The sequence below is a fragment of the Hypomesus nipponensis genome, chromosome 3 (genome assembly GCF_054491055.1).
Source record: "Hypomesus nipponensis isolate SF chromosome 3, ASM5449105v1, whole genome shotgun sequence".
Lineage (NCBI taxonomy): Eukaryota > Metazoa > Chordata > Actinopteri > Osmeriformes > Osmeridae > Hypomesus > Hypomesus nipponensis.
The window spans coordinates 5,132,997-5,159,940 of NC_140363.1; the positions used below are offsets into that span (position 1 = coordinate 5,132,997).

Consider the following 26,944-nt stretch of genomic DNA (forward strand, 5'->3'; position numbering starts at 1 on the left):
GTGTGTGTGGGTGTGTGTAAGTGTGTGTGACTGGAACACTCTGTGCAACTTGAAGGAATTGTCCTGCAACCCACACCATAACCCCTCGTTCCTCCTCCCCCTCCACCCTCCCTTCATTCCTCTGCTCTTCGCCTCTTCCCTCTCTCTCCCTCTATCACTCCCAGCCTCTCCTCCTCCGCGGTGACATCCATGCACCCGTCCAGGTTTGTGCCTGAGTGTGATCTCTGGGTCTTTATATATGAGACAGGAGGAGCCAGGGGTCATGAGGCCTGTCAGACGGAGGCCGTTCCAGGCAGGGAGGCCCTGGAGATGGGCCTGGGGAGGAGCGGTCTCTCTGCTCTGCAGGTCTGGGGGTTGAGCAGCAGTGGGACTGAAGCTAGTCTGAAGCGAGTCCCAGGCCAGAGAGGTGGAGGATAGATAGATACTGCAGACTGCTCCCCCCCACCTCCCGCCCCCCACCCTCCCCCCGACGTTATAATTCAGTCTCAACAGCAATAGCCGCTCAGGGGCTTGCGTGGAACCAATAAATTGTGTAACTCACAGTCACTAACCACTGTCTAAAAGAGCACAGAAATACAAGTTTGCTCTTCTGGTCCTTGATAATGTGCTGCTCTTCCTTCAGTTCATGTATTTGTACGTGAACTACATGTATGCTGTTTTGGATTAAAGCACTTGATAAACCAATACAAGTACATTGAACTTTTGCCAGTCAGAAGATCATCCTAAGAGTCACATCTTTTGAAATGAATACATATAAGTATTTCTGTTCTATGTATCTTTCTGTTTTGTACATATTTATATGTAGTATTTTTGAAGGCTGTGTGTATTCCTCATGCTGTGTTAGCTGTTGTACTGAGCTGTCGTGATTTCTTGTGCAGTGGCTGATTGGGGACCGGGAGACTCACTGTGGGTCGGTCATCTGCTCTCGGACGCAGGGCAAGCCTGTCTGTGGCTCAGACGGCCGGAGCTACGACAACAGCTGTGACCTGCAGAGGGCGCGCTGCAAAGACCGCACTCTGACGCTAGCCCACAGGGGGCGCTGCGGAGGTGGGGAACACACCTTCATATCCCTTCTCATCCCTTTATAACCCTTCACAATCCTTCACAACTCTTCATAACCCTTCATAACCCTTTACATCCCTCTATGACCCTTCTTAACCCTTTATAACTCGTCACAACCCTTCACAACCCTTCATAACCTCTCTTTCCCTCCCTCCCTCCCTCCCTCCCTCCCTCCCTCCCTCCCTCCCTCCCTCCCTCCCTCCCTCCCTCCCTCCCTCCCTCCCTCCCTCCCTCCCTCCCTCCCTCCCTCCCTCCCTCCCTCCCCCGACCGATAAAGGATTTTTAAGGCTGATTCCGATACAAATATTTGGTGATTTAAAAATCAGATATTCTGATATATCGGCCGATATACATATATTTATAAAAAAAATAATACATAAATGTGTAACAAAACATAAACAGATTTCCCTAATACTCTGCCCGACTCTGGCTGGTTCAGCTGGTTGTAGGGTTTGTGGCGTTCTAAACACGAGTGATGCCAACAGGGACGTTGTAGACTGCCCTCTGGTGGACGACCTATGCAACGCCAACACTCATAACTGGTTGAAGGGTGTTTCGTCCGTAAAAATAAAAAATATACATATATATATATATTCATTTATCGTCCATTATAAATGCCGATACCGATAATTTGGAAAATGCCTAATATCGACCGATAATATCGGCCCGCCGATAAATCAGTCTGGCTCTAGTGCGTGCATGTGTGAGCCCTCCAGCTGAATCTCCAGGCCTGTCTGTGTTGCTCTGTTATCGTAGGTAAGAACTGGGTAAGAATTGACCAGCTGCCTGTGGTTCCCGCACCAACGCCTGCCTTGGAAGGAAGGGACTTGGAGCTGAAAGGTTCGTCTGCCATGTCCTCCCTCCCTCACCCTCCCTCACCCTCCCTCACCATCCCTCACCCTCCTTCACCCTCCTTCACCCTCCTTCACCCTCCCTCGCCCTCTCTCACCCTCCTTCACCCTCCCTCGCCCTCTCTCACCCTCCTTCACCCTCCCTCACCCTCTCTCACCCCCCTTCACCCTCCCTCACCCTTCTTCAAACTCCCTCACCCTCCCTCACCCACTCTCACACATGCACACATTGTCTCTCACTTTCTCAAACTCTCTCGCACTTCCCATCCTTCCTTCCAGACAGTGTGTACGGTCTGTCAGAAGAAATGGAGCTGGAGGGAGCTTGTGGTGTGTTTGGAAGATGTTTTGCATGTGTCACTGTTGACTGTTGCTCCAGTGTTGTTTTTGTTTTGGTTGTTGTCATGACTAGTACCGTACAGTACTATGGTCAGGCGCTGTCTGCCCTGGCCTGGGATATCACCAACTTCTTGATGTCACTGGCCTTGATGTCACTGGCCTAATGATGTCACCAGCCTGGTCTTGTCTTACTGTAATGCAGTATTTGTATGTTGCTTTGGATTAAAGAACAAAATGCAAAGTGTAATGTCACCGTCCTGGTTATAGGAGAGCTGAAGCGCTGGCTGTGTGGAGTGTCTTGAGAATGTAACAGTAGAGTGCTGTGCTGTCCTGGTGTTGCAGATGCCGGCCAGTCTAAGTGTCGTTTGGAGAGGAGCCAGGCACTGGAGCAGGCCAAGAGGCCTCAGGAGGCCCTCTTCATCCCAGAATGCAACGAGGACGGAACATTCGCCCAGGTCTGTCCCCTCACCTCTCCACCCGCCTCCCCTCACCCTCTCCACCCCCTCACCCCGCTCTCAGAACCCTCTCCACCCCCACACCCCTCTTCCAGAGTCCTCTCCAGCCCCCCAATACCCCTCTATGTCCCCCCACTTACCCCTAACTCTAGCCCAAACTCCCCCTTCACCCTAACCCAGGTGTGTCCCTGACCTTAGGTGTTTGACCCTCCCTTGACCCTTGCTCTCCAGGTGCAGTGCCACACCCTGACAGGATACTGCTGGTGCGTGACCACAGACGGCAAGCCAGTCAGCGGCTCCTCAGTGCACAACCGGACCCCCGTGTGTTCAGGTAGAGTGACCTGTGTGTGTTCAGGTAGAGTGACCTGTGTGTGTTCAGGTAGGGTGACCTGTGTGTGTTCAGGTAGGGTGACCTGTGTGTGTTCAGGTAGGGTGACCTGTGTGTGTTCAGGTAGGGTGACCTGTGTGTGTTCAGGTAGAGTGACCTGTGTGTGTTCAGGTAGGGTGACCTGTGTGTGTTCAGGTAGAGTGACCTGTGTGTGTTCAGGTAGGGTGACCTGTGTGTGTCCAGGTAGAGTGACCTGTGTGTGTTCAGGTAGAGTGACCTGTGTGTGTTCAGGTAGGGTGACCTGTGTGTGTCCAGGTAGAGTGACCTGTGTGTGTTCAGGTAGAGTGACCTGTGTGTGTTCAGGTAGAGTGACCTGTGTGTGTTCAGGTAGGGTGACCTGTGTGTGTTCAGGTAGGGTGACCTGTGTGTGTTCAGGTAGAGTGACCTGTGTGTGTTCAGGTAGGGTGACCTGTGTGTGTTCAGGTAGAGTGACCTGTGTGTGTTCAGGTAGGGTGACCTGTGTGTGTCCAGGTAGAGTGACCTGTGTGTGTTCAGGTAGAGTGACCTGTGTGTGTTCAGGTAGGGTGACCTGTGTGTGTCCAGGTAGAGTGACCTGTGTGTGTTCAGGTAGAGTGACCTGTGTGTGTTCAGGTAGGGTGACCTGTGTGTGTTCAGGTAGAGTGACCTGTGTGTGTTCAGGTAGGGTGACCTGTGTGTGTCCAGGTAGGGTGACCTGTGTGTGTTCAGGTAGGGTGACCTGTGTGTGTCCAGGTAGGGTGACCTGTGTGTGACCTGTTCAGGTACCAGGAGGTTTGGATGAGAGGTGGGCTGAGGGAGAGAATTGTAGGAGAGGAGGGTTGGAGGAGAGAGGAGGGTTGGGGGAGAGAGGAGGGTTGGGGGAGAGAGGAGGGTTGGGGGAGAGAGGAGGGTTGGGGGAGAGAGGAGGGTTGGGGGAGAGAGGAGGGTTGGGGGAGAGAGGAGGGTTGGGGGAGAGGTGGAGTAGGTTGAGGAAAGGAAGGTTGGGGGAGAGAGGAAGGTAGGAGGAAAAGAGAGTCGGTGGTGAGAGGAGGCCTGCTCTCTAGGGATGGGAACACTTTCTGATAATGACCATCATTTTCCCACTGAAGACAATCCACATAGCCTGTGCCAGGTGTGGAGAGCAGAGCCAACACGACATATGGTCCACATTTCTGAGTAGAAAGTGGCCATGCACCCCCCCTCCCCACCCCCATCCTACTCTGGCGTCTGACCAGAGGATCCCCCCCCCCCCCCCCCCCCATGGCTGATTCACCAATCACCTGTGTGGCCTCCTGCTTCATATTTGACAGACCCCACCTTCCCCCCTTCTTCCATTCCAGTACTCAACATCAATGAAGCTCACAACTAAGAATGGAAAATATGTCTTCCATCCATAGCAAAGAACTATCGATCTTATGATTTTGAGAATGACTAGCTACGTGGAAATGTGTCCAGTTTGAAACAGGCCCACTTCAAATCTACCTGGTCCTCTTAAGTCCTGCATCAGATCCTATATTTTCATTTGTGTTTCTTGCAAAGGTATTGGTTTCCTGTGTGCTCGCGTGTGCCTACGTGTGTGCGCGTGCTGGCGTGTGTCTGTATGTGTGTGCGTGCATGTGTGTCTTTTTGTGATTGTGTGTGTGTGTGTGTGTGTGAGAGTGTGTGTGTGTGTGTATGTGTATATGCGTCCTGCTGTCTCGTCTGCGAACGAGCAGCTAGCCTCTGGTCCCCAACTGCCCTGCTAAGCTCCGCCCCTTGCCCACATTAACCCCGCCCCTCTCCTGTAACCTGCTCCTGATGTCATGCTGCTGCCGGCTTGCTGTGACCCAAATCAATCATCTCACATACGTTTGCAGGAAACTTCCGTGAATTTATGGGAACTCATGCTGGGACAGGTGAATTGTCAGGTAGTACATTTCCTTCCAATAGCCTTCGTACGAAACCAAGCCTGTCTTTCCCTGCTCGTCTGGTTGGTCTGTCCAGTGTTTGTTGATTCCCTCTAGTGCTCAAACAAGGCTGTACGCATGCACAAAACATGAAGGATATCTGCAACATGTCTAAATAACATTACTATGCATCACAACAACACACTATCAAACTATAAAACTGCATATTTGTATATAAAAAAAACTGTATATACATTTCCACTGATTGTAATGTCCAAGAAAAACGGTATACTTTATATCAATGTGTAATGATAATTTACGTTTCTGTATCTGTATGTGAGAGTGTGTGTAGGATGTCTACCTGATGTGTATGTGTGTGTGAATGTAGTGTGCATACATGAAGTATGTGTGAATGTGTGTGAGTGGAGAGTGTATAAATGATGTGTGTGTGTGTGTGAGTGAACGTTAAAGAGTATAAATGATGTGCTTTCTCCCTACAGGGTCAGTCACTGATAAAACTCCCGGACCTCCAAATTCCGGCAGAAAAGGTGAGTTGAGATCTGATGTGGTGTGTGTGTGGGTGCATGTGTGTGTGTGTGTGTGCATGTATGTTCGTGTGTAAGTGCGTGTATGTGTGTTTGTGTATGGGTTTGTGTGTTTGTTCAAAGTCCATATTTGTGTAGAACTGACAGGCTGAGCCAGATCTCACTTTGTTGATCCATTCTCTGTTTCAGCATGGGTCACTTCTTTTAATAATCCTACTTTATACAGACATTTAAAGACACAAAAAATTGTTTTTAGTTGTACAATATGACATTACATATTATTTAGACTGTATGCCGTTCCAGTTAAATATGGTTGGGTTCGCTGTTGTTGGAAGACATGACTAGTTTCTGGTCTTCCAGGGACATTGTGATGTGTGTGTTGGAGTGTGTTCAGACCTGACAGGCCGGTCCTCTCAACTATGTACTAACACCACAGGCTGCCACTCTCCATCTGACACCAGGAACACACCACACACGCACACACGCACGCACGCACACACACACACACACACACACACACACACACACACACACACACACACACACACACACACACACACACTACACACACACCACACACACACACACACACACTACACACACACTACACACACCCCCAGACACCCCCCCCCCCACACACACACACACCCACACACATCACACACACACACCAATGAACAATCCCAATACCCCTTGTCTACATCCCCCTACTAGTCTACTCTAGTCTGCCTCACACCACATTATCCCTATTGAACATCATCCATACAGAATATCATCCCTATTGAACATCATCCATACAGAATATCATCCCTATTGAACATCATCCATACAGAATATCATCCCTATTGAACATCATCCATACAGAATATCATCCCTATTGAACATCATCCCTATTGTACATCATCAATATTGAACATCATCCCTATTGTACATCATCCCTACAGAACATCTTCCATACAAAACATCATCCCTATTGAACATCATCCATATTGAACAGGTCAAGTACAACCTAACATGGTAGTAAAGCCCCTCCCCTCAGCAGGGCTCTGGTGGGCTGTGATTGGGCGAGCCCCAGGGGGTGACGGTGCATAGTGCCTTGGGATTGGGCGGGGCCTCAGGTAAGATGGTGTAATGTGCGTTGTGATTAGGTAAGTATCCATGGATGCTACTGACAGTCTAGCAGATAACACGTTTGACTGACGGGCCTTAGGAGTATAAAAACAAACATCCCCTCACAGTCTCTAGCAGTAATGTGTGTGTGTGTGTGTGGGAGGGGGGATGTGGGGGGGGGGAAGCAGGGGCTGATGGTGTTTTCACATGTGTGGCTCTGTGTGTGTCAGAATGTGTGTGCGCGCGTGGGCAAGAGAGAGAGCGACACTGAGAGAGCAGGAGAGATTGCGCCGTGCATGTCGCGCTGAGGCGCGTCTGCAGGTTCACACGGGTGTGTGTGTGCGCGCGCGCGTGTCTGTGTGTGCGTGCGTGCACGTGTGTGCCTCGACAGAAGGAATGAGTCTCTATCTATCCCTCGACCTGTCACATCCACCTATCCCTCTCCCTCTATCCCTCCCTCTGAGCCTCCTCTCTGTTCTGTGCTCTCGGCCGGGCTATGTGCAAATCCCAACCATTCAACACTTCTGGAGAGTAGATCGTATTAACCTCAATAATGGCAGTCTCCTTCCGTTTCTTCCTCACTCTCAACCCAGATGACGGCTCCAAGCCCACCCCCACCCTGCAGACCCACGTCCTCCCAGACGGAGACGGTACAGCTCCCCAGGACACTCCCACTGCCCCTAGCGACACACCTTCTACTCATCCAGCTTTGACTTTTGTTTTTCCATCCAAAGCTTTACATACACATAGTGCATGTAGAAAGTACTGCAGAAAAAAGTGCGCACTCTACTTCCGGCAGTATTTCCTGGACAGCAGAGTGCAGGAACAGTCTGTATTTGCCAGGCACAGTGCAAAGTAACCACATCTAAGCTACCAGGCAATGATAATAGTATCTCAACTACAGTGCAACAGTAAGAGCTCAAGTATAGTATTACAAAGTCCAGTGGGGCAGAACAGCATTATAGTTTAAGTGCAGCATCAAACTGGTTTGTGGTTTCAGTCTCTGAAGAGATAGTGGTCTCTTTTTATTTATTACATATACTCCTTACCACCACTATTTACCATTTAACTGAATAACTCCAACAGAGTTTTTGTAAATAATGAACTCTGTTGGAGTTATTCAGTTAAATAAAATAACATTTCAATTCAATAGGCCCTTATTGGCATGATTGAAGAATCATTGTTTCCAAAGCCAAATAATAACACATCGATTTAACATAGCATAAATGTTTATAATATCATTCAGAATTATGAGACATGGACATTTCTTTGAAGTATTAAAATGGAACAAAACTAGACACAAATCTATTTACGTAATTAAAATATTGACTTGACTATAAACTATAGACGGTGTCCATCTGTCTGTCCATACAGAGATAACTGCGCCCACCTTGTGGATCAAACAGCTCGTCTACAAGGACAACAAGCAGAACAACACCAGCACCAGGAGACCAGGTAGGACAGCATCACCCCCAACACTCTCCATCATGTTCCACTGTGGAACAGATACACTCTCTCTGTCTCAGTCATTCTTTCTTTCTTTCTTTCTTTCTTTCTTTCTTTCTATCTCTCTTAATCAATCTTAATATACCATGTGTCATATGTACCGTATAGTTGTCTGCATATCCCTGTCAATCCTCTTGGTTGGAGGACTCTAGACTGGAGGACTTTGGACTATAGGGCCGTGCACTTGGAGGGCTGTGAAGGGCTGTTCCTGGAGGACTGTGTGCTGGAGGGCGTTGGAGGGCTGTGTATTGAAGGACTGTGTATTGAAGGACTGGGTATTGTACTGAGATATTGAGTATGACGGCTCCTGGGACGTCTTGTGGAAAGCCTGGCTTCCTGTTTCAAATTATCATGTGACGTCTTCCGAGGACATGCGATGTTGTCACCACTGAGGCAAGAGCACTCTGTGCGTGTGTATGTGTGTGTGTGTGTCTCTGTGTACGTGTGCCTCTCTGTGAATGGATGTGCCTCTGTGTGCGTGTGTATGGGTGTGTGTGGACCTGTGTGTGTGTTTTTTGGACAGATGCTCAGAGGACTGGCTGCGTGGCTGCTACTTAATGCTCTGTGGTGTCGTCTGAGGCTGCTACGGTATCCCAGGACTGAGCCGGGTCAGAGAGAGAGGCTCGCCTTGGTTCAGTGTTTCGGGGAGACGTTGCTCAGAGGCTACCGGAATAAGAATCTGTCTGCTCCCTCTGAACCGACTGGAATCCCAATCTGTCTCTGCTCTCTGCAGCTCAGAGCAGCTCTCTCACAGCTCTCCTCCTGCACACAGGAAGCCCACTGTTGGCAGCTGGGTCGTGGAGATGGAGTAATAGTGATTTAGAGAGATACGGAGATGTGTGTCAGTGAAGTGTGTTTGCTTAGGCAAATTTCAGAGAGGCCATTTGTCAAACGGAGGTGCTGTTCCAGACTCTGACATGCTGTGGAGAGGGAACAAAACGTCTAGTCATGGAGATCATTTATAGGACTGCACAGCGGAGAATACTTTTGGAGAAGTGTTTAACCCACTGCTTCTCCCTCTGTGAGCAATACGTATGAAGATGCAACAGACAGAGTATGGTTTACTCACGTAAGATCATGGCTACGTCATATAGGAAAATGGTTATGTCATGTAAGATCATGGTTATAGCGTCTTGTAGCATGGATGTCCACCATGGTCTTTTCATATACCACTGAGAGAGCAAGCGTACAGACAATCATGATAACAGCTGAAAGCTAGTGCAATGTGTTCATTTAGGAGACACTTTAAGTCCAAAGCAACTCCTCCTTTCTCCTCCTCCCCCTGTCTCCCTCTCCTCCTCTCCTCTTTTTTCCTTCTCCTCTTCTCCCCTACTCCAAGGTATCTTCCAGGACTTAGTGTTTGTCTGTTTACACAGGATTTGAATCTCTCCTCATCCAAAGCTCTGGCAGAGGATTCGATGGAACAAGTGAATAAAAAAAAACGTTCAAATAAATAAAGAAGAGATGAGCCCAGGCAGGACAGGCAGAGGAGAGGAGGAGCAGATTGAATTTCACATCCACACAAAAACTAAACGGGCGATTCAATCGCCAAGCGTCCAGTCTTTTTCCAGTTATAAGTACAAAAAAAACTATTTTCTTTTGGGAAAGGCCGTGCCTGGCGCCAGTATACCCTCTGTATAATAAACAGTGCTAAATAATTTGGATGTGAAGGAACCTTGGCGCGAGGTGGAACGCCGACGCAGGCCTGAGAACCCTCGAGCAGCAGCGCTCTCTGGAAACTGCCGTCTGGGGGAGCGTGGCAGTGGACACGCTCTCTCCTGCGATGGCAGCCACGCTCAGCAAACATCCCCCCCCTGCCAGGTCCCACTTCCAAGGCCCCAGGCCCTGCGCTCAGCCTGCCAGACCTGTCAGCTCCATCAGCAGCACTGCCACAGGGAGCACACACAAAAAGAAAACACTTGTATTCGGTTTCAAAGAGCGAGGTTGCAGAGCAGATCCTTTTTGTTTAGTGAGTTTAGTTAATCAGGGAACCTGCAACTCCTACCCTGAATGGATCCACGCTTAACTCTCGCCCCCCCCCACCCCCCTAGATGTGAAATCTCCATAGACATAATATTACCACAGTGAGCAACACGAGGAGTGGTGCTGCCATGCCGGATTAGAGCCGGACTGGTTCTGTGAGGCTGGTATGAACCCAGGTGAGCCTCAGGGAAGCAGTGTGACAGGGTTGGGCTCTGGTGTCTGTCCTCGACTCGCATAAGACTTGCGGCTTCTGGACTCTTCCCTCTGTTCCGAAGAACCTGAGAGGGGGCATGATGAGGAAGGGAGGATGGAAGGATGGAGGGAGGGAGGGGGGAGGGAGGGAGGGAGGGAGGGGGGGGAGGGAGGGAGGGAGGGAGGGAGGGAGGGAGGGAGGGAGGGAGGGAGGGAGGGAGGGAGGGAGGGAGGGAGGGAGGGAGGGAGGGAGGGAGGGAGGGAGGGAGGGAGGGAGGGAGGGAGGGAGGGGAGTATAGAGACTAATGGAATGCAAGGATGGAATGAGGGAGGAATAGGTGGAAGAAGGGACAACGGTGCGGCAGGACAAGGAAAAGGGGGGGGGATGGTGTAGAAGGTGGAGGAATGGAGGGATGAAACTATGAAGGGAGCAGGAATGAGGAGATGGGGGGAGGTGAAGGGTTGTGGGGGTGGAAGGCTCTGTCCCGCTGCCAGGCTGGGTCTGTTGTTGTAGCTAAATGCTTCATAAACAAGGAGCTGAGAGGTGGTAGAGCCCACTTCATCAGCCTGCTCCATCAGGCCTCCAGCGTCTACATGTGGGCCTGTTGTACTTGGCCCTGTAGCCTGAGAGCACAGCCGTGGACTAAATGGATGTGAATATAAATACACTGTGGAACGAATAGGTGTTAGGTGAGAATCTCTGAGTGCTGAGTGGCTGCTGTCGTATAGACAAATAGTGTGTGTGTGTGTGTGTGTGTGTGGGGGGGGGGGTGGGGTGAAAGTCCGGGTCTCTGGGGAGTTGGACTTGATTAAAATGGAAAAGGTAAGAGGCCACTTGAGAGTTGTACATGGCGTGTGTGTTTCCATGTGCTTCTTAACCACCATGCTGAACCAGACATCGTCTGGACGCTTCCTGCTCTCTGAAGGCCACTGTGGAGGCCGTCTGCTGGATGTGTAAATGTTCACATAGCCAGCTCGAGAGGGCTGAGACACAGGAGTATCACTCCCGATGTCATCATAAAGAATTTTAGGATGTCTGCTCCTGTCTGGTGCGTTGAGTGTTTCTCGTCCTCCTATTTGTCTCCTGCATTGAGTGTTTCTCGTCCTCCTGTTTGTCTGGTGTATTGAGTGTTTCTCGTCCTCCTGTTTGTCTGGTGTATTGAGTGTTTCTCGTCCTCCTGTTTGTCTGGTGTATTGAGTGTTTCTCGTCCTCCTGTTTGTCTGGTGCATTGAGTGTTTCTCGTCCTCCTGTTTGTCTGGTGTATTGAGTGTTTCTCGTCCTCCTGTTTGTCTGGTGCATTGAGTGTTTCTCATCCTCCTGTTTGTCTGGTGCATTGAGTGTTTCTCATCCTCCTGTTTGTCTGGTGCATTGAGAGTTTCTCATCCTCTTGTTTGTCTGGTGCATAGAGTGTTTTTCTCATGGTTCTGTCTGGTGTATTGAGTGTTTCTCACGGTTCTGTCTGGTGTATTGAGTGTTTCTCACGGTTCTGTCTGGTGTATTGATTGTTTCTCATGGTTCTGTCTGGTGTATTGAGTGTTTCTCATGGTTCTGTCTGGTGTATTGAGTGTTTCTCATGGTTCTGTCTGGTGTATTGAGTGTGTTTCTCATGGTTCTGTCTGGTGTATTGAGTGTGTTTCTCATGGTTTTAGAGAAGGTTCCCTCTTGTGATCAGGAGAGACAGAGCGCCTTGGACGAGGCTCGCCAGAACCCCCGCGAGGCCATCTTCATCCCAGACTGCGGGCCCAGGGGCCTGTACAAACCGGTCCAGTGCCACCAGTCCACAGGGTACTGCTGGTGTGTTCTGGTGGACACGGGCCGACCCATCCCAGGCACCTCCACCAGGTAAGTTGGGCGGGGATCAGAGGGTGAGGCTGGGCCAGTTCTCCTGACGTGGGCACGGTTGGTTCGTTTCGCTCTCCTGGATCGGTGACAGGTTTGAGAGGCCTGGACCTCTCAACTCTCAGCCTATTGACACACTGGGGTCCCAGCATGGGTGTCGCCCTGTAAGGCGTCCTAGAATGCCGATGGCGGTTTTGGTGCACATGTGTGATGTTTGACAGGAGCACGGCTACCAGGCAACCATCCCTGATTGTTTGAAGGGTTTTCAGAACTAGTGGTAGCACAGCTCAGAACCGTTACTCGGGCCGACAGACAACAGAGCTGAGGTATGTGTAGGATTGTAAACAGCCGCTGTTGGATGGATGATGTGTTATAGTTCAGCTGAAGCCTCATCGTTCTCTCTTCACAGCTGAGTTCTTCTGTAGGGTCCCCTGGCAACACAGCCAGTCTTCCAGCTCTGGATTAGTATGGGTATGTTTTAGTCCTTGTAGGTTGACTGTTTTTTTTTTCTTCGTTTTTTTCTTTTTCTTCATTGAGCAGATGCTTTCATCCAAAGCAACAGTCAAATAGTGCATAGCCATTGAAAGTACAACAGAAAATCACGGATCAGAAGTGCGTAGTTATAACAGTTGTAATTTATTCAAAATAGTCAGAATTAATATTATTTATTTTTACTTTTTATTTTTATTCTTTTTACTTAAAATTGGCCAACAACTGGCCCATAGAGCACGCACAGCGGACCATTGGTTCATTTTCCATACTGACACTGGGCTGGCCCAATCACCCCCCCCCCCCCCCCCCCCAAAAAAAAAGGATGGTAGGATCCGCAAGGATGGTATACTGGTGGTTGAGGTGGGCCTATCTGAGCAAAAATGCCAGGGCCATTTTTTTGTCCCAGTCCAGCCCTGTCTGGTAGATGTTGGATGTGTTGTTGAAGTATGGTGTTTGGTTGCGTCTCCTAAATACTCTGTGTAAGTCTAATAGGTGGTCATTAGATGGAAAATCAAGTCAACATACATCAGAACTTTCTTAACCTTTGCACAGAAAACTCACTATTCCCTCCCTCCCTCCCTCCCTCCCTCCCTCCCTCCCTCCCTCCCTCCCTCCCTCCCTCCCTCCCTCCCTCCCTCCCTCCCTCCCTCCCTCCCTCCCTCCCTCCCTCCCTCCCTCCCTCCCTCCCTCCCTCCCTCCCTCCCTCCCTCCCTCCCTCCCTCCCTCCATCCCTCCGTCCTTATATTCTTTCTCTCACTGTCTCTTTTTCTTTCCTTCTCTCCTTACCGCTCCCTCTGTCACCGTCTCCCCCTCTCTCTCCATCTGTCTCCCCCATCTCCTTCCTCTCTGTCCCTCTCTCTCTCTCTCTCTCTCTCTCTCTCTCTCTCTCTCTCCGTGTCTCTCTCCCCTTGTCTCTTCTCTCACGCTCTCTTCATTTCTCTACCTTTCTCTCTGTCTGTTCCACCTCCTCCGTCTTCCTCGTTCTCCTTTGTTCTGCCCATCCCTGGTTCTCTCCCCCTCCCTCCCTCTCTCAGGTACCAGAACCCACAGTGTGACAGTGCAGCTCGCTCTCGTATCTCTGATGTTGAGGATCCCTTCCAGGGAAGAGACCTGACAGGTGAGCCCTCCACCCAGGCCTCTGCCCTGGGCCCGCAGTCCAGGTCAGACACCATCTACCTCCACCCTGGGCCAACAGTCCGGTTCAGGCACCATCTACCTTCACTGCTGTCTACAGTACACTTTGTCGACCAACCTTGATTTAAGGCTCACATCATTGGAGAGAGGAGAAGTAGGGGTCTCAAAGAGCCTCTAAAAGGAAGGTGGTGACCCCGTGTCATACAGCCCTGCTCTGGTTACCGCCGACTCGCCCGCGCGCCCCTCCTGGTACCAGCCTGTGCAGAGCTACGCTGTAACCCGTACTAAGAACCTGCCCATCTGGTTGGTTTACAGAGTCGAGCAGGGCTTCTGACTGTGCAGCAGATGTAGCTGTGTTTTATGGCAGGGGGGAGTGTTGCGGGGGCGTGGCCGGGGCTGGAGGAGGGGGGGGGGGTTGGGGTTGGGGGGCACGGGGGTGTCAGAGACCGTGAGGGGGCTGAGTGAAGGCATTCTTTTATGTACTGTGGTGGGATGTTCTGAAGCGGCCACAACACAGCAGGCCGCTCTCTGAGAGCCGCAGCGTGGCGTGGCGTCGGGCCTGGGGCTACACTACCTGGAGCTCCTGCAGGTTTCATCCTCCTGGCCGGCCTGGAGAGAGGAGAGAGAGGAGGACTGAGAGAGAGAGAGAAAGAGAGAGAGATAGAGAGAGAGAGAGAGAGAGAGACAGAGGAGGACTGAGAGAGAGAGAGAGAGAGATAGAGAGAGAGAGAGAGAGAGGAGGACTGAGAGGGAGATGAAGAAGAGCTTGCTCGAGTCCCTTGGCGCTCTGACACAGTGTGCCCCTGCCACGTAGGGTGTGTTCAACATAACGGGTCATGCTTCATGACGCTCCAATTTAACACTCGGGTTAGGAGGACTGGGGCGTTGAGTCTCTCAGCAGACCGGACTGACGGGTGGGTGGGGGGGGTGTTTGGGAGTGAGGGTGGGGGGAGGGATAATTAGAGTCACCTGGCAGGGGAACCGGACCCCACATCTCACAGAAAGCCCCAGGTCAGAGGAACAGGAATGAGCAGACAGAACGGTAAAGGGGGGAAACCGAGTGAGAAGGAGCGAGAGAAAGAGATTGAATTCCGAAAAAACGGGGGTGAAATGAGAAGATTACTTTACTACATGCTCGGGCGTTTGAAGTTTCTCTTTAAGAGACACAATTAGGAGGGAAAATATTTGTGCTGGTTGTGCCACATCCATTAAAAGCATGCATCTGGGCTATGAAAAGCAGTTACCTTAGGTGTTCAGAATCATGTCATAAAACTTAACAGGTCTGTACTGCCCAGCAAAGTCCTCTTATCACCGCACACTTCCACACCTTCTCTCTCTTTTTCTCTCTCTCTCTCTTTCTTTCTCTCTCTCTCTCCATATCCTTGTCCTCTCTCTCCCCTACCACAGTCCCCCAGGTTTCGCCATCTAACCCATACAAAGCACATCCAAACTTTGTGTTCTCTATATGGATAATGCATTATATAGTCAGTTCAGTTCAGTTATTGCACATTTGTGTTTCTCACTACCCAAGGTAGGTTTGAACGTCTCTGGATGAGTGAAGCTTTTACTGTTGTTGCCAAGCTTGGTTCATAGAGCCTTGTTCCTCTTCGGGTCTTTAAAACTCCTGGTTTTAGCTGCCGAGAGGATATCTGGGAAAGCACTCTCTTCAACTGTCTTAACACCTCTGATTGGTTCTCTATCTCTTAACAACTCTGATTGGTTATAGAAGGTGGCTCTGGTGTTCTTATGTGTGCAGGTTGTCCGGAGGCAAAGAAGGTGGAATTCATAACCAGCTTGTTAGATGCTCTGACCACAGACATGGTCCAGGCCATGAACTCACCAGCCCCCTCTGGTGGTGGGAGGTAAGCAGCCTCTCTTGGTCCCCTTCACACAGGTGACTAGACCAGGGGTTCCCAAACATTTCAGCCCACGACCCCTAAAATAATGGTGCCAGTGACTCGAAACCCCCACATCCACGGTGGTGGTTAATGTATATGTGGGCCTTTATTTAAGCACAAAATAGTTTTTGAGCTTTGTGTAAAATAAACATAGCCGTTTGTCAATTGGTAAAACCTTGTCGAATGAAGGTGATGTCTTTTAGTCTCTTAATTTTTCAGCCCCATCCTGTTTCTTAGCCTGGTTTTCCATTGTTATTCTTCTGTGCTCCCGATGGCCAGTCCGCTACTGCGGGGCTGTGCCGCGCTGGTGGATTTTTAAGTCATATCATTTATAATTCTCGTGCTGTCAGGGGGTACTGCAGCACCCTCAGCACCCCTAGTTCCAGCGGTCATGGGTATCCCCTCTCCACTGTAATCCCAAACTCAGCCAGTGTCTTGGCTGAGAACGCTGCCTTTAACGTACGGTCGCTTGACAGTTCAACTCATGCGTCCTCCTGGTTGGATGTCAGATGGTTTGCCGTACTTACAGTGAATGGACAATCAAAAGGCTGATGGCTTTTTTATTTGCATGCATTAATTTAACTACTATTTTTAACCCCCCGAGGGGTCCGCGACCCCCACTTTGGGAATCACTGTACTAGACAACATATAGACTGTATTCCAATCTCCAGCAGGTTTAAAGACAGTTTCCCATAGTCCAATGTTATGCACTGTATGTAAGTAATTTGGTATTTTAAGTGTAACTAATACACATTAATTTATGTACAACTGTTCAAATAGTTAAATCCCTTAAAGTGTTTTGCCAATGCGTCACCATGCGCATGAGCAGAAAGGACCCCTTACTTCCTCTTATAGGGTGTTTCATCGAGTTGGGCTGATTCGTGGAGGTTGGGGTGTTTCAAGGGGCTGGGGTGTTTTAGGTCGGTCAGGCAGATCAGGGAGGTGGGTTGGATCAAGCAGGTGGGGCTGATGGGGGACTGACACGCCTTTCTGTGTGCTGGTGCTGGCGGCCCTGTGTCACCTTCTTCCTGTGCAGGTTCGTGGAGCCCGACCCCAGCCACACCCTGGAGGAGAGGGTTGTGCACTGGTACTTCTCCCAGCTGGACAACAACGGCAGCCACGACATCAACAAGAAGGAGCTGAAGCCCTTCAAGAGGTACCTGAAGAAGAAAGCAAAACCCAAGAAATGCGCCCGCAAGTTCACCGACTACTGCGACTTAAACAAGGACAAGGCCATCTCACTGCAGGAGCTCACGGGTTGCCTGGGAGTCAGCAAGGAGGGTGAGTCTTGGGGAGGCGGGATTCTGGGGGAGCAATTCTGGGTGGGTGGATGAACAGGAGGGCAAAGCAGAGTAGAGGATGAGGGTGAGGATAGAGAGGACAGGGTCCGGGTTGAAGTGAACACAATTTCGTTTCAGGACTCAATGTGACTCTTGTTTTGAAAGCTGAGCCTTTGTTTTGGCCCAGATCTCTCAGGCTTTCACCGTTTCCTTTCATTCTTCACCCAACACCCCAACTCCTCAGTGCCATACTTCACTCCCATGCCATGAAGGCAGGCAAGCAGACACGCTGCCAGGGTAAACTGGGCACTGCTCTTCATGGTGAAGGTTCCATAGAGGAACACAAGCATGAGAACGCTTGGAGGAAACTGTCAACACACACACACACACACGCCTACAACACAACACGCACGCACGCACGCACGCCTACCACACACACACACAGAAGCATGCCTACAACACATACACACACATAAAGAGACACGCACACACAGAGACACACCCACACACATGCACAAGGACACCTTGTCTGGGCTTGTAGCACAGAAGGATCTTAGCGGTGTTGGGGCAGGTCTTGTGTGCAGGTCTTACGACCTAAGAAGTAAACTGTCAGCATGCGCACCCACACACACCCACACACACAGACACATCCTTGTCTAAGCTGTACTTGGTGCTTCCATCCCTCTGCAGGTGCTTCTGTGGCCAGTACCAACCAAGGGACAAGGCAAGGGACTCAGTTGTTCAGTAAGACACACTACGCTTCCACTAACTACAGCCTCACTATGCTACCACTAACACCAGCCTCACTACATTACCAGTAACCCCGGCCTCACTACATTACCACTAACCCCAGCCTCACTACACTACCACTAACCCCCGACCTCACTACACTACCACTAACCCCAGCCTCACTACATTACCACTAACCCCAGCCTCGCTACATTACCACTAACCCCAGCCTCGCTAAATTACCACTAACCCCAGCCTTGTTACATTACCACTAACCCCAGCCTTGTTACATTACCACTAACCACAGCCTTGTTACATTACCACTAACCCCAGCCTCACTACACTACCACTAACCCCCGGCCTCACTACACTACCACTAACCCCAGCCTCACTACACTACCACTAACCCCCGGCCTCACTACACTACCACTAACCCCCGGCCTCACTACACTACCACTAACCACAGCCTCACTACACTACCACTTTCTCCAGCCTTGCCTCAGACATCGCCTCAGAGACTACATGTTTTTTATTCTACTAACTCTAGTAATGTGAGCACACCATAGACTGGCTTCTCTAAGTGTAGAGGTTTCTGTCTGTCTGATTGGCTGACCAGAAGTTTCTGTCCATCTGGTGGCTTACGAGTGTTTTCTGTTTATCTGATTGGCTGTTGCTGTTGGATTCTGACGTATAAAGTCTGTTTATTATAAAGCTATTTGTGCATGTTTGTAAATGTAAGTGTGTGGGTGTGTGTGTGTGTGTGTTGTGTGTGTGTGTGTGGGTGGGTTTGTAACAGCTCCTAATGCAGACAGGCCTTAAGAGATTATATTAATGGTAGATTAATGGAGTAAAAACAGAGTTTTCTATGAGAACACAAAGTTCTCCAGGAGCCACCAAACAGACTCAAGCCAGTACACTTCGGCATGTCGTTATGACTTGCACCTTTCTGTTTATGCTCATAACAGCTCTAAGCAATATATATATATATATTTTTACAACCGGTCCTGAAGTTGGCAGTGCTGAGGGAGGTGAGAACAAACCGTAACAACAAACGGTTCCCACACTTCAGCCCTCTTGCCGTGTGGTTCTGTGCATGTGCTGTGCACTGGCTGTGCGGTGCGTTTAATTCTCCACTTGTTGAATTCAGTCAAAGGTGTCTAGGCATAGACTGTACTATTTTTGACTATGCATACTTAAAGATTTAGGCATTCTTAAGATGATATACATTTATACACTATTGAGTGCCTACGAATGTGTACCACCAATCAGAGCACTGCAGGATAACCTATCAGTATGCATTTGGTGCACGCCCACCCTGTGCAGACAGATCTGTAAAAATATGCTGTAGAGAGAGCCTGGTGTCAGCGTTAGAGAGTCTGGTGTCAGGGTTAGAGAACCTGGTGTCAGCGTTAGAGAACCTGGTGTCAGGGTTAGTGAGTCTGGTGTCAGGGTTAGAGAACCTGGTGTCAGGGTTAGTGAGTCTGGTGTCAGGGTTAGAGAGTCTGGTGTCAGGGTTAGAGAACCTGGGGTCAGGGTTAGAGAGTCTCGTGTCAGGGTTAGAGAACCTGGTGTCAGGGTTAGAGAGTCTGGTGTCAGGGTTAGAGAGTCTGGTGTCAGCGTTAGAGAGTCTGGTGTCAGCGTTAGAGAACCTGGTGTCAGCGTTAGAGAACCTGGTGTCAGGGTTAGAGAACCTGGTGTCAGGGTTAGAGAGTCTGGTGTCAGGGTTAGTGAGTCTGGTGTCAGGGTTAGAGAACCTGGTGTCAGGGTTAGTGAGTCTGGTGTCAGGGTTAGAGAACCTGGTGTCAGGGTTAGTGAGTCTGGTGTCAGGGTTAGAGAGTCTGGTGTCAGGGTTAGAGAACCTGGGGTCAGGGTTAGAGAGTCTCGTGTCAGGGTTAGAGAACCTGGTGTCAGGGTTAGAGAGTCTGGTGTCAGGGTTAGAGAACCTGGTGTCAGGGTTAGAGAGTCTGGTGTCAGGGTTAGTGAGTCTGGTGTCAGGGTTAGAGAGTCTGGTGTCAGGGTTAGAGAGTCTGGTGTCAGGGTTAGAGAGTCTGGTGTCAGGGTTAGAGAGTCTGGTGTCAGGGTTAGAGAGTCTGGTGTCAGGGTTAGAGAACCTGGTGTCAGGGTTAGTGAGTCTGGTGTCAGGGTTAGAGAGTCTGGTGTCAGGGTTAGTGAGTCTGGTGTCAGGGTTAGAGAGTCTGGTGTCAGGGTTAGAGAGTCTGGTGTCAGGGTTAGAGAATCTGGTGTCAGGGTTAGAGAACCTGGTGTCAGGGTTAGAGAGTCTGGTGTCAGGGTTAGAGAACCTGGTGTCAGGGTTAGAGAGTCTGGTGTCAGGGTTAGAGAGTCTGGTGTCAGGGTTAGAGAACCTGGTGTCAGGGTTAGAGAGTCTGGTGTCAGGGTTAGAGAGTCTGGTGTCAGGGTTAGAGAGTCTGGTGTCACGGTTAGAGAACCTGGTGTCAGGGTTAGAGAGTCTGGTGTCAGGGTTAGAGAACCTGGTGTCAGCGTTAGAGAACCTGGTGTCAGGGTTAGAGAGTCTGGTGTCAGGGTTAGAGAACCTGGTGTCAGGGTTAGAGAGTCTGGTGTCAGGGTTAGAGAGTCTGGTGTCAGGGTTAGAGAGTCTGGTGTCAGGGTTAGAGAGTCTGGTGTCAGGGTTAGAGAACCTGGTGTCAGGGTTAGAGAACCTGGTGTCACGGTTAGAGAACCTGGTGTCAGGGTTAGAGAACCTGGTGTCAGGGTTAGAGAACCTGGTGTCACGGTTAGAGAACCTGGTGTCAGGGTTAGAGAACCTGGTGTCAGGGTTAGAGAACCTGGTGTCAGGGTTAGAGAACCTGGTGTCAGGGTTAGAGAACCTGGTGTCAGGGTTAGAGAACCTGGTGTCAGGGTTAGAGAACCTGGTGTCAGGGTTAGAGAACCTGGCATGGTTAAAGAGAACCTGACGCAATCCACTGACCTAAGTCACACCGTGCAGGAAAGTCAACAGCAATCAATCATACTACACACACACACACCACACACAGCAGCTTAATAATAGCTGATAAAGTATAGAGTTCTACTTATAAGGACCCCAGGTCATGTCTCCACGCCAACATAGACCCAAAGCAGAGTCCTATCGAACACTTCCTCTTATGGTAGCAGTCAGCATCTGGTGACAGTATGGAGGTGCTCTGCTCTACATCTACATCCCCTTTTCTCCTCCATCCCCTTTCCTCTCCATCTCCCTCTCACCCTCCCTTTCTCTGTCTGTCTCTTAGGATTAACTGTAGATACTATGCATATCCCCCACAGCCAGTCAGTGCTTCCCACCACGCTCTCTCTCTCTCTCCCCTGGTCACCACCATCTCTCTCTCTCTCTCTCTCTCTCCCCTGGTCACCACCATCTCTCTCTCTCTCTCTCTCTCTCTCTCTCTCTCTCTCTCTCTCTCTCTCTCTCTCTCTCTCCCCTGGTCACCACCATCTCTCTCTCTCTCTCTCCCCTGGTCACCACCATCTCCCTCTCTCTCTTTCCCATTCCCTTACTCTCCCTCTCCGTGTCATTCTTCCTCATTCTCCCTCCCTCTGTACTTCCCTCTCTCTCTCTCTCCCTCCCTCCCTCCCTCCCTCCCTCCCTCCCTCCCTCCCTCCCTCCCTCCCTCCCTCCCTCCCTCCCTCCCTCCCTCCCTCCCTCCCTCCCTCCCTCCCTCCCTCCCTCCCTCCCTCCCTCCCTCCCTCCCTCTCTCTCTCTCTCTCTCTCTCTCTCTCTTTCTTCCCCTCTTTCTCTGTCTCTCTCTCTCCTCATGCCATTTTGGGACTGGTGGGATTCTCCTCTTGGTAGCGTTGGCTGCGGCGGGGCTCTGGGTCGGTGTGGCGGCGAGGGGGAGTACTGAGGTCATGTGTTTACTCTGGCGCTGCTCACCAGGTCTGGGAGCCAGGCGGCCTCGGAGCGGCATCACGTCAGCGGAGCCAGGAGAGAACAGCGGGCGGGCCCAGGGTAGGGGTTTGTTGTCGGGCTGTGGTGGCCGGCTCTCTCACCTGCTGGCTCTGGGGCTGGAGGTGGAATGTCCTGACAGGTTTGAACCTCCAGGGCATTCTCTGTGACAACCTGGAAAGCTGGCGAGTCTGTGAGGGAGAGAAGCAAAGGGCAGAGAGAGAGAGATAGTTTGTGAGGAAGAGAGGCAGGGAGGCAGGGAGAGAGTTTGTGAGGAAGAGAAGCTGGGAGGCAGGGAGAGAGTTTGTGAGGAAGAGAGGCAGGGAGGCAGGGAGAGAGTTTGTGAGGAAGAGAAGCTGGGAGGCACGGAGAGAGTTTGTGAGGAAGAGAAGCTGGGAGGCACGGAGAGAGTTTGTGCGAAAGAGTTTGCGAGGAAGAGAGGCAAGGGACAGAGAGAGCAGGGAGAGCGTTAGTGAGGCTGAGAGACAGAGAGGCAGGGATCGAGGGAGACCATATGGGAGCTGACAGGAGTGAGTTACGGACACAGGCAGACCAACATTGTGTTCAGCTCCTCAGGTATGCCTGGATCTGAGGCTGCACGAAACAGCCCTGATGGTTTCATGTCCGAAAAGCTTCTCCTGACTCTAAATCTTAGCTACATCTTTAAGAGCTCTGTTGAGGTCTGCCTAGCCGCGTTCCGGGGAGCTCTGGGCCCTCAAGCATGTTGTTAGCAGGAACTGTCCCTGAGATATTTACTGTAGACACGCACTTTCATGAGGGTGTGTGTGTGTGTATGCTGGGGGGTTTGAGTGTGTGTTTGTGTAAGGGGAGTTAGAAGGTGTGTGTGTGTGGGAGGGGGGTTACAGTGTGTGTGTGTTTAGAGAGGCTTTAGAGTGTGTGGGTCGGGGGGGTTAGAGTGTGTGTGTGTGTGAGTGGAGTGGGTGAGGAGGGTGACAAGGAAGACAGGGAGGAGGGGAGGGACTGGGGGACTGTTTGTGCGCTAGTGTGTGTGTGTGTGTGTGCATGAGGGGTAACAGGAGGAGGGGCACTGCTGTAGAGAGGCTGCTCTACTGTGTGGTGAAGGTGGGGGGGGGGGGAACACCTGGACGTGTTGTGTCTTGGAGCACTGCTGAGGGTGATGAGGGTGGTGTTCATCTCTCCGTTGTGTGGAGACGCTGTACCAGGCCTGACGTCTACCGGGAACCACAGTCTTTCAGCACACATAGGGAAATCTCAGTGGCAGAGTGTGTCTAGAGAGAGAGCGACTGCAAATCAAGAGGTTACAGGTTCACATCCCCCCTGTAAGGATGAGTGAACCCTGAGGGAGAATCAAGAGCAGGCAGCGGCTCAGGGTTCCAGCCACACATGACCCATGGGTCAGACACTTGAGGTAATGAAAACATGCCCTTTCATTGAATCAATGACGAATGACGGAGTTCCATTATTCAGGGTGTAATGTAGCATGCTTCTGACACAGCAGGACGTAACACGGTTCTGAATGCAGGTGTTGATCCTCGTACTGCTCTCGCTCTCAGTGTTCTGTCAGAACAAGGAGAACCCATTCAGCATGACATGGACTGCTCACTGTTTAGGTCTACCAGGAGCCAGTCCGTGTTTTGATGGGCAGCTGCACAACCTGTTAAATCACCTTCGATCAATTCAGAAGAATCCTCAGCCAGCGTTGCTCAGGGTGTCACTGTCCAGGGAACAGATACACCGGGCAGCTGTACCAACCTGCAGCAATGCTGTTGTCCCTGTGACCCTGTGTGTGTGTGAGCACTGTTGGTGTGTGTGTGAGCACTGTTGGTGTGTGTGTGAGCACTGTTGGTGTGTGTGTGAGCACTGTTGATGTGTGTGTGAGCACTGTTGGTGTGTGTGTGAGCACTGTTGGTATGTGTGTGTGTGTGTGTGAGCACTGTTGGTGTGTGTGTGTGAGCACTGTTGGTGTGTGTGTGTGAGCACTGTTGGTGTGTGTGTGTGTGAGCACTGTTGGTGTGTGTGCGTGTGTGAGCACTGTTGGTGTGTGTGTGAGCACTGTTGGTATGTGTATGTGTGTGTGTGAGCACTGTTGGTGTGTGTGTGTGAGCACTGTTGGTGTGTGTGTGTGAGCACTGTTGGTGTGTGTGTGTGTGAGCACTGTTGGTGTGTGTGCGTGTGTGAGCACTGTTGGTGTGTGTGTGTGAGCACTGTTGGTGTGTGTGTGTGAGCACTGTTGGTGTGTGTGTGTGTGTGAGCACTGTTGGTGTGTGTGTGTGTGTGTGTGTGAGCACTGTTGGTGTGTGTGTGTGTGAGCACTGTTGGTGTGTGTGTGTGTGTGAGCACTGTTGGTGTGTGTGTGTGTGAGCACTGTTGGTGTGTGTGTGTGTGTGAGCACTGTTGGTGTGTGTGTGTGAGCACTGTTGGTGTGTGTGTGTGTGTGAGCACTGTTGGTGTGTGTGTGTGAGCACTGTTGGTGTGTGTGTGTGTGTGAGCACTGTTGGTGTGTGTGTGTGTGAGCACTGTTGGTGTGTGTGTGTGTGAGCACTGTTGGTGTGTGTGTGTGTGTGAGCACTGTTGGTGTGTGTGTGTGTGAGCACTGTTGGTGTGTGTGTGTGTGAGCACTGTTGGTGTGTGTGTGTGTGTGTGAGCACTGTTGGTGTGTGTGTGTGAGCACTGTTGGTGTGTGTGTGTGTGTGAGCACTGTTGGTGTGTGTGTGTGAGCACTGTTGGTGTGTGTGTGTGTGAGCACCGTTGGTGTGTGTGTGTGTGTGTGTGTGTGAGCACTGTTGGTGTGTGTGTGTGTGTGAGCACTGTTGGTGTGTGTGTGTGAGCACTGTTGGTGTGTGTGTGTGTGAGCACTGTTGGTGTGTGTGTGTGTGTGAGCACTGTTGGTGTGTGTGTGTGAGCACTGTTGGTGTGTGTGAGTGTGTGTTTAGAGGCCTGCCTACTCTCTTGTCCTCGCTGTGTCTGTGCCGGCCGGACTGCCTGTCATTAGTCCCGTATGAATGGGCTCCATTATGGCCCAGTCTGGCAGTGAGGTTCCCTGGCCATTACTAGGCCTGTCCTCCCAGACTCAGAGCCAGCAGTAATGACCCTGCACCACTTGGGGCTTTAATTACCCCTGACGTCAGGCTGATGGGCTGGGCTGTGTCTGCCGAGACACACTGCAAACCACTCACTGTGACGGTCCAGGCGCCATTTAGCTCCACAGTGGGTTGAAAGGAGATAGGTGTAGCCCAGTGGTGGATCAAGAGCTTGTTCGTATCCTTGCTTGTCTGCTTCGAAAACACTGTACCTGCTTTGTGGGAGGATGGACCGCGCGCCGCAGGTGACGGCGCCGACCTTACCCACAATGCAGTGTGGGATGCACTGTGCGGATGGCAGGCCGAGCTCAGCTGGTCTCCCTGGTTGTGGTTGGAGCCAGACTGCAGGTGTCGTCTCCTCAGCGTGCCGCTGCCCCTCAGCAGCTCCTGCAGGGGGGGCCAGGACTCCAGAACCAGGCAGAGCCAGGTGTCTGTCTGAACCGGGCAGACCCAGGTGTCCGTCTGAACCGGGCAGACCCAGGTGTCTGTCTGAACCGGGCAGACCCAGGTGTCTGTCTGAACCGGGCAGACCCAGGTGTCTGTCTGAACTGGGGGCCCCAGGTGTCTGTCTGAACTGGGGCCCCAGGTGAGGGGAGGCCTCTCACAGGCAGAGAGATCTGCTTACAGCTCTGGCTGTCTGGGGGGGGGGGGGCTCTGAAGGCTTTGTGTTGTTAATGGCATAGATATCTCATCATTGTTTGTGTGTGTGTGCGTGTGTGTCTGAGAGCATGGGAGAGAGATAGAGAAGGAGAGGGAGTGTGTGTGTGTGATAGACAAGAGAGAGTGTTTGTGTGTGAGTGAGTGAGAGAGAGAGAGAGAGAGAGAGAGAGAGAAAGTGTGTGTGTGCCTCACAGAGCGTAGAGACATGGAAAGCCCGATAATTGCTCGTCCAATTCAGACACCGGCTATCAGAAGGCTCAACAGAGAGCTGTCTGTGCTGCAAGAGCCAGACCTGCGACATCTAGAATCAGAGCTTACGTCAACGTTCACTTCCTCCTTCCCCTGCTGGGCCCAGAACGACTCAGTTAACTAGGATTAGGAGGACAGCTATGAGAGTGGGGGCAGGTGTAGATCAGTGGTAGAAAATGTGTCCACAGACCAAGAAGTTTCAGGTTCAAATTGCCCCACTTGTATGCTGGGGATGAAATTGTCTGCTATGTGCACACATTGCTTTACACTACGAAGAAGAGCGCGGTAGCATTTACAGTCTTAAAGCGCTGTGTCAGTGTTCAGTGTGTGGACTCATCACTAGGAAGATGCCAGATCTGAAGATCTGCTGTGTGGTGAGGGGCAGAGTCAGGACACACACACACATGTTCTATGTTCTTTGCATTCACACACACAAAACATGTTGAAACACTCTCTGTTCATCCTTGTTTCTTTGCACACATGGCTGGACATTAATGCATTTAAACACACACACACACACACATGTTCCCCAGGCTCAGAAGGACCCCCTCTAATCCACCCCCCCGCCCCCTCCCCAGCCTCCCCTGCAGGACAGCTCCAACCCTCCCCCCTCAGAGACATCTGTAAGCAATCTGGGATCTTTACCCATCCTCCCATTCTAGACTTCTCTCTCTCTCTCTCTCTCTCTCTCTCTCTCTCTCTCTCTCTCTCTCTCTCTCTCTCTCTCTTTCTCTTTCTCTCTCCCCTCTCTCTCTCTCCTCTCTCTCTCTCTGTCTCTCTCTCTATCTCTCTCTCTCTCCTTCTCTCTTATGTACAAGTGATGGGCCCAAAAGGAGTCCCATCCAGTATATGTGACCCCACACTGCCCTAGCCCCAGCCTCATCCCCAGCCCCAGCTCCAGCTCCAGACTGCATCCTCAGGCCAACAGCAGTCTCAGAGCAGTGAAGCAGTACAGGTCCTGAGCAGGATACCACTGGGTCTTCCATGTCACCTCGGTAACAAGATCCTCTCTGCATAGCTCTGCTTTGCTAACTGATGCCAGAGTAGACAAAAAAGATTGAGACTCGCTGATGGAGAGAGAGGAGGGGAGGGAGGGAGCGAGAGAGGACGGAGGAGAGGAAGGTAGCACCAACCACAGAGGATGTCGGTTTGCCACATGGTTCCTGGAAGACGCACACACGCACGCACACATACATGCGCACATGCGCACACGCACGTTCTCACACACAGATACACACACACACAGATATGCACACACACAGATACGCACACACACGTTCAAACAAACAGAAAAACGGTATCGTGTCCTGCTGTCTCGATCGCCCATTGCCTCTCTCCATGCTTGTCGCCTCAGACGCTGCCTCTGTGAGGGACCAGGGACTCGTGCTTGTTCATGTGTATTCATACGTACAAGGTCTGTGAGTCTA

The 26,944-nt window shown here is 51.1% G+C and overlaps 1 protein-coding gene across 9 annotated transcripts in view; it reads left to right on the forward strand.

Annotated features, from left to right (window-relative positions):
* smoc1 (SPARC related modular calcium binding 1) overlaps positions 1 to 26,944 on the forward strand; it is a 40,699-nt gene that overhangs the window by 11,169 nt on the left and 2,586 nt on the right. For 2 of the 9 annotated variants that reach the window (XM_084684682.1, XM_084684684.1), the window contains exons 2-14: positions 879 to 1,047; positions 1,819 to 1,902; positions 2,592 to 2,704; positions 2,936 to 3,035; positions 4,907 to 4,957; positions 5,437 to 5,484; positions 7,152 to 7,241; positions 7,966 to 8,046; positions 11,923 to 12,115; positions 13,639 to 13,721; positions 15,495 to 15,600; positions 16,673 to 16,917; positions 17,607 to 17,660. In XM_084684682.1, the coding sequence (XP_084540808.1) occupies positions 879 to 1,047; positions 1,819 to 1,902; positions 2,592 to 2,704; positions 2,936 to 3,035; positions 4,907 to 4,957; positions 5,437 to 5,484; positions 7,152 to 7,241; positions 7,966 to 8,046; positions 11,923 to 12,115; positions 13,639 to 13,721; positions 15,495 to 15,600; positions 16,673 to 16,917; positions 17,607 to 17,660 (1,417 nt within the window). The remainder of the gene's footprint in view (positions 1 to 878; positions 1,048 to 1,818; positions 1,903 to 2,591; positions 2,705 to 2,935; positions 3,036 to 4,906; positions 4,958 to 5,436; positions 5,485 to 7,151; positions 7,242 to 7,965; positions 8,047 to 11,922; positions 12,116 to 13,638; positions 13,722 to 15,494; positions 15,601 to 16,672; positions 16,918 to 17,606; positions 17,661 to 26,944) is intronic. The other 7 variants (XM_084684681.1, XM_084684683.1, XM_084684686.1 and 4 more) reach the window with 6 other exon arrangements.